Below are 12,268 nucleotides of genomic sequence, written 5' to 3'. Positions count from 1 at the left end.
TATTGAATACGGATGATGACTGTGTAGTACCCTCTTTTCTGTTTCCTGAATATAAAAAGCAGTTGTAAAATTAGTTTTTTATTTTAAAGAGAAAAAAATAACAAAGAGAAGAGACTTAATATAAGGGCATATTTGTCCATCCAGCCGTGGAGTTGGGAAGGAAAGCACAGCGTGAAAGCCACCTGTCTTATTACTCTAAAAAATCATTCCAAGAGGGGGAGACGCCTGTGACACTCTGCCTCACAGGAGCTGAGAGATGCAGATTCTGCCCTGTGCATGCTGCCATGCAGGACGGTGTTGAGCGGCTCATAATCACCCTTAAGGACTTTAAGGAGAGAGGACATAACCTCCAAACCCACCATTTCTCATCCTGGACTTACTTAAGAAAAACACGGCTAGCAATTTGTCCTTCCACAGAAAAATGTCAGATGCCTCCCAAGCAGCTGCCTCTAGCCAGCAGTGTAGCAGGAGACTTCAGACTGGGCACCTACGATGTCTTCAAGAGTTCTACCTATGCTGTCTGCCAGCAGATTCAGTGTGTCTGTTTTAATATTTCAATCTTTGACCCATTTCAATTTCAGCTTAGAGCATGGCGGAGGCTTTCCCTACCTCTGCCAGCCAAAGCAGACCTCCCTCTCCTTCACTGCTTCTCTCTCAAGCTTCATCAAAACACCTTGTACATTTCCTTATAGGAAAATGTACATTTCCTTTATTATGAAAAATATGTTCTGTATTCATTTATTGATTTAGTGTTTACTTCTCCCTAAGAAAACATAAAATTTCTTTCTTTTTTTCAGTACTCAGGAGTGAATCCAAGGCTTTCACATGAATTTATAGCCTTAGCCACTTTTTTCCTTATCATTTACTTATTTACTTATTCATTTGACTTTGATACAGGGTCTCATTAAGTCACTAATTTGCGAAGCCTGGGCACGAACTTGCTATCCTCCAGCCTCAGCCTTCCAGAGTGCTGGAATTACACGTGCTTGACTGAAATGTAACAGTGTTGAGACAGGAAACAGCCCTGGGCAAAGAACCACTGTCATCCATGTGACAAATATTCAGAAATAGATCAGAACCTGGATGTGGAATACCAGCCAAGGAGAAAGGACCCTTGCCCCCATAAGGGCAGAGTGTAGTAGGTAAAATGTATGCTAAGTAAATAAGGATGCAAACAGATGTAAAGTTATACCTGCAAGGAGCGCTAGGAAGGAGAGAGAGCATTAGCTGATGAGGGAAACACATTGAGTGAAGGAGTCAGAAGAAACTTTCTAGAAGGAAATGACTTCTGAGCTAAGATGTACAATGACTAGACATTACTTAAGTGAGGGGCTTCTCAGCTGAGGGAACAGCACAGAAAAAGACACTGTGGCAATGCAGAAGATGACATAGAAGGGGGACTGGAAAACAAATCTACGAAGCTGCCGGGGATATAGCTCAGTGGCACAGCGCCTGCCTGGCAAGCATGAGGTCCTGAGATCGAGTCCTGGTACCAAAATAAACCCTATGAAGTTGGACGTAAGATGTTGGGAGCAGGGTAAAGAAATATATGCTAGAGATGGAAGGGTGAGACCACACTGGGGTTTGTGCCACTACTGTGAGGCTTTACTCTGTAGATGGCATTATTCTGAGAGTGATAGGAGCTTGTGTGTGTGTGTGTGTGTGTGTGTGTGTGTGTGCGTGCATGGATGTGTGTGCATGCATGTGCATGATTATGCACAGCTGAATGTCTTGACAGGTGAAAATCATCACATTTATGTTTTGTAGAGATGATCTTAGATATTCTGTATAGGAAGATTGGAGAGAGTTAACATTGGTATGAGTGGACCACAGAGGATGTCATGAAAATATCCCAGGAATGAAATGATGGAGGTTTATATTCAGATCATGCTGCTATGGTAAGAAATGAATAGACTGATCCCCAAAACATTTACAGACTAAAATTTAAAAGAATTGATCCTGGATAGGATAGGAAGGAAGATTCCAAGGATAACTTGCTGATCATTGGAGCTGATGAAATGGTATTGCCATTCCTTGAGAGAAGACACTGCAAGGACTGTTGGGAGGTCCTGAGGTCATGAGCTTTGGATTTGACAGATTAGATTAGAGAATTTGATGTTGGTTTGACTGTATTATGACTATGTTTCTTGAATTTCTAAGAGTTAGAGATTTATCTCTATCCTATTCAGATGAGATCGGGCTCGTTCAGGGTGGTATGGCCGTAGACTATCTCAATCCTATTCAGCCTGACTAGTTATTTTCACTTTTTAAAATATTTTTTGCTATTATCACTCTTTTACATCAAAATATAATTATGCAGGTTTTTTCACATACTCCGAAATTTGACAATGTGAATAAAGCTTCAAGTAGACCTAAATTCTGAACAGATCAATTTTACTCTAGTGAGAACTGATTGATTGGCTGCTGGTAGTTTCAACTCTAAAGGCCATCAGGTCAATAACTTAGAAGCAGCTATCAAAACTACTTATTAAAAAATAGTGGAAACGTCAACTACATTTACATGGTTCTTGAACAAAAATTGTCAAAATTTTGTTATATTTCATACAGACAGTCAAGCCAAGTCAAATGGCATTTGACAATATCAAACTAGAATAATTAAAAAGCATCTTCAGGCATTGGAACTTATGACATTTTTCTAACATATTTAGCCATCACTAGATTATCTACCTAATAGACAATGAAACCACGCAGAAGAAATTTTGACAAAATTAACTCTTACACTGACACCTATCTGTAACATTTTATTGCTAAAAATAAGCAGTTTTAAATGTACTTTAGTTTTTATTCTTGGTAGGTTGTCGTGATACACAATGATTACATTCATCTTGGGGACTTGATACGTACACACATCACATCTCCATCACCTTTACTTTACCTCCCATCTTCTCTCTTCCTCCTTCCTCTGATCTCCACGAAGTCTAACTAACTCCTTGTGTTCTTCCACAGCTCTTAGATTTGCAGTTTAAATCATTTGTACATCAGGTGACTTATATTAGAGAAACCATGTGACATTTATCTTTCTGCAATTTATTTATTTCATTTAACATTATGATCTCAAGATCCATTTTCTTACAAATGACTCAAATTTATCTTTCTTCATGGCTGAGTAATATGCACATATGTATATTTTTTTCGTTGACATTCATTTCTTGATGGGTATATAGGCTGCTCTTATATCTATTGTGGATTGTGTCACTATAAGTATGGATATGTACGTATCATTATAATATGATCACTTTAACTATTTATAGAAGATACTAAGAAGAACAGGCAGTCCAAATGGAATTTCTTTTTTCTGTGTTTTAGGGAATGACCATATTGATTTCCATAATGGTTTTAATGTTTTGCATGCCCACCAATAATGTAGAAGGGTTCCTTTTCCCAAAAACTTCATCAGCGTTTGTTTTGGTTTTTGTCCTTGATAATGGCCAGCCTTCCTAAGAAAAACAGCCACATTCTGTAAAGACAGCACCAGCTGCATTCTAATTTATTAAAAGAAATGACTCAGAATTAGTAAGATGACATTTGTTCTCTTTATTTTTCATCCTAATTTTGTAGAAATTCTGGGGTAGCACATGAGAATTCTTTCAGTTTTTCAAATAATTTTATGTATTTATTTTAATATTATTTTGAGAAAGATTATATATTTGCAAGGTATCCATCCTCACAATGTATCCATAGATTTATATCTATACCTATACCTATATTTATATCTATATCTACATATATATATATGTTTGTGTGCATATGTTTGTACACACAACCATGCTAAAAATAGTCAACAATTATGCTCATGTAATGTTTGACTTGAAGCATTATACAAAGTGCAGCTACTTTAAATAGTAACAGCTTTTAGAAACAATAACATTTGTCTAAGTTAAGTTAAAAGTTATATTTTTAACATGTTCTAAATGCAAAAATTATATTGGCCAAAAAATTAAATAATTGAATAAACGGTATCTTTCTAAGTAAACAAAGTAGGGACTAAGTTCTCATTTTGATACATTCATCCTATAAACAATCTGTTCACACATTAAACAAGTACTTAACAAAAGTGGAATTTGTTGATAATATAAACATAAAAACAGACCTCTCAGTTTAGCATTTTGTTTTACTACATTTTCCCTCTCGATTTGGTCAGTTGCTAAATGTTGTGATTTTATTTTAGACTTAAATCAAGTGAAATACACATGCAAAACATTACACTGGCTTCCATAAATTAATAAGAAGTATGTATGCAAGCAAACACCAGGAAAGCCATAATTGGCAAGCAATGATCTAGGACAGGGGTGACGAACTTATGCCATGCACACCACAGTGGGATGTTTGTATCATTAAAAGGTTTGCCCTCGCTCAAATAGGAGAATGTAACATTTGAGTTCTCAACTGACAGTGAAGAAACGGAAAACAAAAAACCAAAACTGAAAAAAATGTACTTCCCATTGGGAAAGAGTAGATGATCCATCACTAATGTCAACGATACAAACACCAGGCTTGACATTTTGTCCTGATTCTATAATAGGGTTACAACCACATGCACTTTGTTGGGTGTTTCACACAACGTTAGCTACATGTCTTTGGTATCATCTACCTCTAAGTGAATTCAGTAACCCTAACCTCTAAGCCTCCCATCTTACATTGAAAAACACTTACAAGCAGCTTACTGAAGGTTTTCAAATAAAACTCATTAACTCATTAACTTTCATCTAATTGAAATTGAAATCTAAAGATTGAAGAAAATAGAGAATATTCTGCTAAATTTCAGGAACATGTATATTCAGACAATTTATTTCAGCATTTCTTTTTATGTTAACAATCATGATTTTGACTTTATGTACAAAAACTGTCACCCTAGAAAATACAAAGATACAAAAAGACATATGAAGAAGAACATTGTAATTATTCATTATCTCATCTCTAGAAATAACCACCATCTCCCTTTTGGTGTCATTCTTTCTAATCTATTCCTATCCATTTATAATTTTAATACAATTAAAATCACATCATATATTAAGATTTTTGTGCTTTTTTCCTTAACATTGTATCACCATACTTTCACATGTTTTTATGTATTAAGATCATGAATTTTAAACCCTCTGAAGTTTGATCTATAATAGTGTATTTGAAAGGTAAAACATTTAAAGGTGTGTTGCTATTTGCAGTCTTTGTGATTAGAAATATAACTTTGCAACTCTTTTCTACACGTTGGAATCCAGTACCCTGAACTATTACAGGGAACATAGATGCTCCAACTTTAAGACATTATAAATCATTTAACAGACATAAAAAGAGTCTAACTTAAATTTCCAGGTAAAAATAATACAAATAATAAAAAAAACTCTTCCTGTTCTAAGGAAACAAAGTAGAAACACATTTCTCTCAAAGTGTGTTTTCCAGTCTCCCTGTAGCTGATGCTGCTTCCAGTGACCCTCTTAGCATTGAGAAGAATGCACCAACTTCTTCTCTGTTACTGACTTTTTGATGCAGTCTCAAAGACAAGATCTAATCAGAAGAGTCTTTTGGAATAGCTGGCATGCTGAGGATAGGACTCTCTTCTGCAGCTCCAAAGCAGGGAGAAATCTTCATTTGAAAATCAGCTGTGAGTGCTGCAGAAAATAGTCAACATTCTCACAGTGTTCACCAAGTAACAGTGCAAAGCTGACTACATGTGAAACACTTATCTGTAACTTTTATTGTCTCTATAGCCAAAATAAGGTGGAAAATTGAAACACTAGATAATTGAAATCTGTAAGCAACAAGGAAATGTACAACATCTTTTCAAGAAATAGCCTCACATTAAATTTAAAATATTCATTTTATTTCAAATATGTATTTTACTTGGAAAATTCATCAAAACCACTATGTTTTAACTCAGTCTGGGAGTGTTATTATATTCTTTTTATTCCACTTAACAGTGAGCTGTTAAAGTTTCTAAAACACACAGAAAACGAGGTTTTTTTTAAAAAAAAATAGAATAACAAGTGTGCTGTTCAGTGAGTTAGAGTTCAAATTGTGTGAAAATGACAGCTCACAAAGCTGCAGGTTCCATCAGTCTGAGAACTGGCTAGGCACAGAAGCTGACAGATCAGCCTTGGGTCCGAACCAGGAAGGCAGCCATTCTTGGTCGAATGCCTACTGCCTACTCAGGAAGGCAGCCATTCTTGGTCAAAGGTAACCTGATCACATCTACCCCTTCCCTGAAGCTACTGTAAAGATACACTTAGAACCCAGCCTCAGAGTTCCACTTGACCCTCCCCAAACAGTGATGCAAACTGGCAAATAACTTTTCGGTCTTTGCTCAGGAACTGATGCAGGAGTGGGGCCCCAGCTCTTACTGATGGCTGCTATGATGGCGAGCAGCTGTTGGCTCCATCCTCAGCCCTCAGGTGTCCCTCACATCAAAGCCTTGCTGTGTGTCCCCCTGATCAGTTCCATGACAGCTACCGCACGTAGTGGTCCAATCTCAAAGTAAGAAATGTGTTTATCAGAAAAGGCTAAAACTCACCCACTGGCAGACAGATCTTTGCTTCTCACATTTGAAAGCACAGGTTCAGAATAGAAAAAGGATTTAAACCACCAGGTGGATTCTGCCACTTCCGGTAACCCTATCAAATAACATTCATATTAAAATCCCGTATCAAAACAATTTAAGAGATAAACAGCACAGGGAAATAAGGAAGATGGCATTAAGATACAAAGTAAGCACCTGGTAGAGGTTTCTCTTCATCTCCGATGCTGGCAGAGTCAGTGCCAGTCACTGAACTAAGTGAAGAGATACTAGGTTCTGTAGGAAACAGATATGAAAAAGGCAAGTAAATAACAAAGCAACACGCACATACATATTGTCTATGGAGATGAAATTTCCAGTAGCAGGGTTTGAAATAATTTAATCTTAGCTCATGAATTTAGTAAATGAAAACTTGATCTAATCCATGAAAAGTCTTCCATAGTAAAAATGATTACATTTTCTACTAACAAGGCATATTACTATGGCAAATAACTCTCTTCTCTCTTCCTCAATAGATATAGATATAGAATTTAAAATATGTGATAAATGTTGTCAAATTCTGCAACTCAAGAAGTACAAAATATAAATAAAAAGAACAAAGATAAAAAGAAGTACAAGATCAAAAATGTCTGCTGTACTATGTTAAAACATTACATAGACATACATTAATGCTATAAAAATTACCAAGTTTAAACATTAAGAAGTTATTTTAAAAGAATATTTTTGTGTTATTCAGCTTATACTGATAAGTCATTTGTATGATCAGAATATAACTTCCGCTGATAACAGCAGAATAATGTAACCTTTGTACAAAAAGAATAAATTCATAGATATTTGAACCATTACACACAATCCTTGAAATAAGAATTTTTTACAGGTTATTGGTGTACATGCTTTCAATAAATGTTAATTTTGTCCTAAAATGCTCATTTAACTTTATAAAATTTCTCAATCTTCTTTAAGAAGCTACACTGTTTTCTTCATCTATGAATAAGCACAAATGAATAGATTAATAACAATAAAATTGACCAGGCAGATACTGACCTATTATTTGCAGCAGAAGATGGAAATTGTAAAACTCTTTGAAGCAAAGTCATGCTGCCCCCTTTTCTAAAGAACTGAATAATAGTCTATTTATGCAAAAGTTTCAGATTTTAAAATACTCTAAGGAATACAAAATACATGAAACAACAGCTAACACTGCTAAAGCCCAGGTATGAGCTAGGGTAACATGGTTTTGGGAGATTTCTGCCTTCAATCTTTGTTTCCTCTACTGTCAAGCTTTCTCCCTTAAATTCTGCACATGATACACAGCTCCTGCCTCACAAAGATCGCCTCACACCACGTTCTCCAGGGGTATTCCGTAGTGAGGACACAACTTACTTCGATAATACTGATTTTTGGCCAGAAGGCAACCAATAGAAGGAACTGACGCCATGGCTTCCAGCGAGAGAGCTCGGAGAGCAGGTGAGGAGCAATCTGAGGAACAGTGACAGAAAAGGGACATTCCTATTAGCACGTGGAGTTTCCTTTTCCTTTTCTGTGTGAATTGTTTTTGCAAAGCGGTATCATTTGATGTTTAATAAATATCTCATAACAGGAACTTAAGTATTTACACAAAGTTGCAAATATGAAGTAGTGAAGAAAAATGAAGCGTGCTTATAGTCCCAGAACTTTAAGAGGAGCATGCAAAAAGTTAGAGAAAAATTACATAAAAATGACTGGAGATGAAGCTTTGTGCCAAGGCCCGGAGTTCAACCCCTATGTTGGAACAAAAACAATAATCAACTAGGACATTTACTTGGGGAGGAAACAGGAAAAACTACATATTCAGCTAAAAACAATGTCCACACAATTTATTCCACCTAAAGCAAACTTAAAAGTAGAAAAAATAAAGTTAACACAGACACAGCATAACAGCTCACCTATTTTCCCAATTTGTGCTTTGAGAACAAATGTGGCTTGAATATTTCTTCAGAAACACACACTAAAAGCACCGACTCTTAGTAATATGAGAGAGGCTGCGACAGGCCGAAACCAGGAATCTACTGCAGTGCTTGGTAATGTCATCGGGAGCCCTGAGGACACTTTATGCGGGAGTCCAGGCTGGTTGAAGCCTGCGCAGTGGGCGATGTGACGTCAGGCGGCGCCCAGCCAGACAGAGGCTGTGAGGGAACACGCTCCGCTCCTCTGCCCTCCAGCTGCCCTTCTCGGTCCTTCCAGCTTGCCAGCAGGCCAACACAGGCTGCAGTCAGCAGGACATTTGGCCTCGGATCCACTTTGGATTCATTCTTTTTGATGTCACAGCTTAAAACTCACTACTGGAAGGAACTGGCACTCGGGTATCTCTTTCACTTTAGACAAAGACACACTCCACCAAAAGCATCAAGCTGGGCACAGCAGAGGATGTCACAGATTGTCTGCAGTGTAGCTGGGGAGGCTGAACATACCCACAGGTGATGCAAGGCAGATTCCAACAATCACAGGAGCAAACAAAGAATTCTGGAGACTCAAAAACTTTCTGGAAAAGGGACACCTACACTAGGACTTAGTGGGCAGACAGAGAGTAATTCCAGCAAGATTCACAAAAGACAGATGGGATAATGTGAAAAAACTTATGACATTGCATCAATATTATTTATCTATGCAAAAATTCTTTTATTCTAATTTTAGTAATGTAGGTTGATTTGGCATTTGATAGATTTAGTTGATTTATCAGATTTTGGCTTTGCTTTATGTTGAAGGGTGGTCATTTCAATTGCTGTTTCAAATTATTGGTGGATGTTGCTTTCACTTGTGTATTCTTAATTCAATTTTGCTATAAAATTATGCATGTCAGCTAGGTTTTCAAATGTATTCAAAGCACTTATTGTAGTGTGCCATTTTTAGAAATCCACTCTAGTTACAGAAAGAAAATGCTGCATGATCTCACATGTGGAATCTAAAAACATTGAATAGTAAAAAGAGATTGTTGAACAATGATTATCAGAGATGGAGAATAGGTGAAATTGGGTATGTTGGTCAAAGGGTTAAGAGTTGCAGTGTTGTAAAACGAGTAAGCCTAGAGATATAAGAAACAGCATGAGAACTATAGTAATACTATATTCTACATGGCAAATTTGCCAACAAAGTAGAGTTGGGGAGCTCTTGCCATAAAATTAAAGGTAATTTATTTTACATATTCACATGCAATAATGGATACTTTAAGTTGCTTGATAGTAGTAATCATTTCACTCTGTATAGATATCAAAGCATTATATTATATACCTTAAATATACAGTAAACATAAATGCCAGCTGGTGTGATGGTGCATTCCTTTAATCCCAGTGTTCAGGAGGCTGAAGCAAGAGGATCACTGTGAGATTAATAAAATTAACTTAGTCTGTTATACTTTTGTCACAATTGTAATCTCTTGGTTGTCGTGCTCAGCATTAGATCTCTTCATAGGCTTTGGGTTGCAGGTGTACAAGCCTACTTTCTGAAAATTAGATATAGTTGTATCGTTCTCCCCTTCTCTGCAACTTCCCAGCCTAGACGCCACCCTCACCACTCCATCTGATGATGGCATGGCTTGAGGTAGCCTCCCACCAGATCCTAACTTCCAAATCTTTGAATGATAATACTATGCACATTTCACTGAGACAGTGTCTTAGTTACTTTTCTTGAGTTGCTAAGACAAAATACCTGATGCCCAAAGTTAAGGAAGGAAAGGTTTATTTAGCTAACAGTTTGTGGAGGTTTCAGTCCATACTCAGCTGGCTCCAAGGCAGAGTGGCACATGGCAGAGGGCAACAGTTCATGGAGGCAGAACAGCAAAGCAACAAAAGCAAAAGGGAGCAAAGGCAGGAAGCAGCCTCTTTCCCTCCCTTACATTGTATGCAAACTACCCACCCTAGGGCAGGTGTAGCACTCACACCCATAATTCCAGCATTGGATCATGGATCAATCACAAATCCTAGAAGCTCACCCCATGACTGCATGAGGATTTGGGGGCACATGCAGACACAAACCATAACAGACAGGTATTTTATACGTTAGAGTATGAATTTCCCAAGGGCAGAGAATATCCTCTTCTTTTCTTCATTAGCAGCACCCAGAATAAAACAGACATATAAAGTCAATCATGTTCTAAAATTCATATAAAACCAACATGGTCCTCTATGCATGGTAGCAAAGATTCTGTTCTTGGCTAGTAATTTGAAGCAGCATAACAGGGCTCAGATTTGCACACTATGCCTGACATAATTAGATTGTTTTTTCCTGATTGTTGATTCATGGTAGTTTCTTTTTCTCCAATACCTTACAATCACATTTTCATTGAGCCTTGTGTCAGAGAATTATCTGTGCTCATTTCTCTTTGATGGCAACAAGAGGAAAGTGACTATCTGACTCTGAATACATGCTGAAAACCAGCAGGGGAGATGGAGCCTCCGTGAGCATGTTTCTGTTCAGACAAGTTACAAGCTGCTCCCTAATGATGTGTTATAACAGGTAGAGTTAAAATAGGGTTAAGAAAGAGTAAGTACTAATTAAAGACCAGTGCAACCTCTCTGAAGGATGCCCTATTTATCACACACAAGGTACAATTACTCTTTCTAACTTTCTTGGCTTTGGGTAGAGTAGTCAACAGATATCAGATTGCTGTTTTCCAGAGCGTGGAAACCCATGGCAGGAATTCCAGCTGAGCTTGTAGATAATTCTTCACTCCCAACACTGTCACAGATAAGTGGTCAAGTATGCAACATGAGATCAATATCTGACTGCCCTGGAAATCTCAAACTGTCTAAATCTGATTCCAGTCTGGTATTATAAAGCATTTGAGTGGACCCACAAGACGTCAGGGATTTTAAATATATTGTAATATGAATATACAGTATACATGGACCAATATATGTGCCACATTAAGCATAGATAAATCACTCCTAAAAACGAATGCTGAAAGTGAATATGTGTAGCAGATATTCAAATAGGTATAACGATATCTTTTGGTATACTGTTCCGTTGTAAAACTTTCATGAAAATTACCAATTAGTCACTAAGTATTTCTGAGCGTTTGCAAGTAATCTGTAAAGTGTGAGCAATAATATCTAAATGTATTTGAAATCCATTCCAGGTTCAATATATGTAATTTAATTATTTTTCTTAAATTTTATACTTCTCCGAGTCATATGTAAATATTCCTCAAACTTTGGTTGGGTTAAATCTTGATAAATGATAAATCAATCATACACTGAAAATATGCTAAGTCAAAAATGCATTCAGTGCACCTAATCTTCTAAATATCCCAGCTTAGCAGTGCAGAACACTATAGACAATCAATTGCTCAGCTTTGACATCATGTGTCTGGTTAGGAGCTGCTACTTATTGCTTCTGCCTAGCATTTCAAGTGAGCACTGTCTATTTTCACACAGCATATCACTAGACCAGGAAAAAGTCCAAATTCCAAGTATGACACTCTACTTAATGCGTACTAGTTTTGCACCATCATAATACTGAAAAATCATTAAGTTGACCCATATAAAGCATCTTTATAATCTATCAATCATCATCATTGCCTCTAGAGCTAGGAAATAAATCATTGGGATGATATTTGTCAGTTCAAAAGATCAGCAGGAAACATGAGCTTTGCTTTGATAAGTATGATTCTCAGAAAAAAAATTCCAGGACAGACATGGTATCTTCTGGAAACTCATCACCTGATCTGGGGCATGGGAAAAGGTAACAGACTCGAAATAATCA

The 12,268-nt window shown here is 37.0% G+C and overlaps 1 protein-coding gene across 1 annotated transcript; it reads right to left on the bottom strand.

Moving 5' to 3' along the window:
• Window positions 1–3,531: 3,531 nt before the first annotated feature.
• Window positions 3,532–8,623, bottom strand: LOC102025977 (chromosome unknown open reading frame, human C8orf22). Its single transcript, XM_005396047.2, has 5 exons — window positions 8,455–8,623; window positions 7,913–8,008; window positions 6,728–6,805; window positions 6,527–6,626; window positions 3,532–5,627 (listed from the first exon to the last, which is right to left on the bottom strand). Exons 2-5 carry the CDS (start codon window positions 7,965–7,967, stop codon window positions 5,615–5,617), a joined length of 246 nt encoding a protein of 81 aa, XP_005396104.1. The 5' UTR covers window positions 7,968–8,008; window positions 8,455–8,623; the 3' UTR covers window positions 3,532–5,614.
• Window positions 8,624–12,268: the final 3,645 nt, after the last annotated feature.

The sequence above is a fragment of the Chinchilla lanigera genome, unplaced genomic scaffold (assembly GCF_000276665.1).
Source record: "Chinchilla lanigera isolate Chin_1 unplaced genomic scaffold, ChiLan1.0 scaffold00053, whole genome shotgun sequence".
In the NCBI taxonomy this organism is placed as follows: Eukaryota; Metazoa; Chordata; class Mammalia; order Rodentia; family Chinchillidae; genus Chinchilla; species Chinchilla lanigera.
This window is presented reverse-complemented; position numbering and strand designations above follow the sequence as displayed.

What these genes read in the sequence shown, in the direction of transcription:
- LOC102025977 (XM_005396047.2), bottom strand. Translation starts at nt 7,967, where the DNA reads ATGGCGTCAGTTCCTTCTATTGGTTGCCTTCTGGCCAAAAATCAGTAT. An exon ending in CAAAAATCAGTATTATCGAA is followed by an intron (nt 6,806 to 7,912) that starts GTAAGTTGTGTC and finishes TGTTTCCTACAG; the next exon opens with AACCTAGTATCTCTTCACTT. An exon ending in TGAAGAGAAACCTCTACCAG is followed by an intron (nt 6,627 to 6,727) that starts GTGCTTACTTTG and finishes GTTATTTGATAG; the next exon opens with GGTTACCGGAAGTGGCAGAA.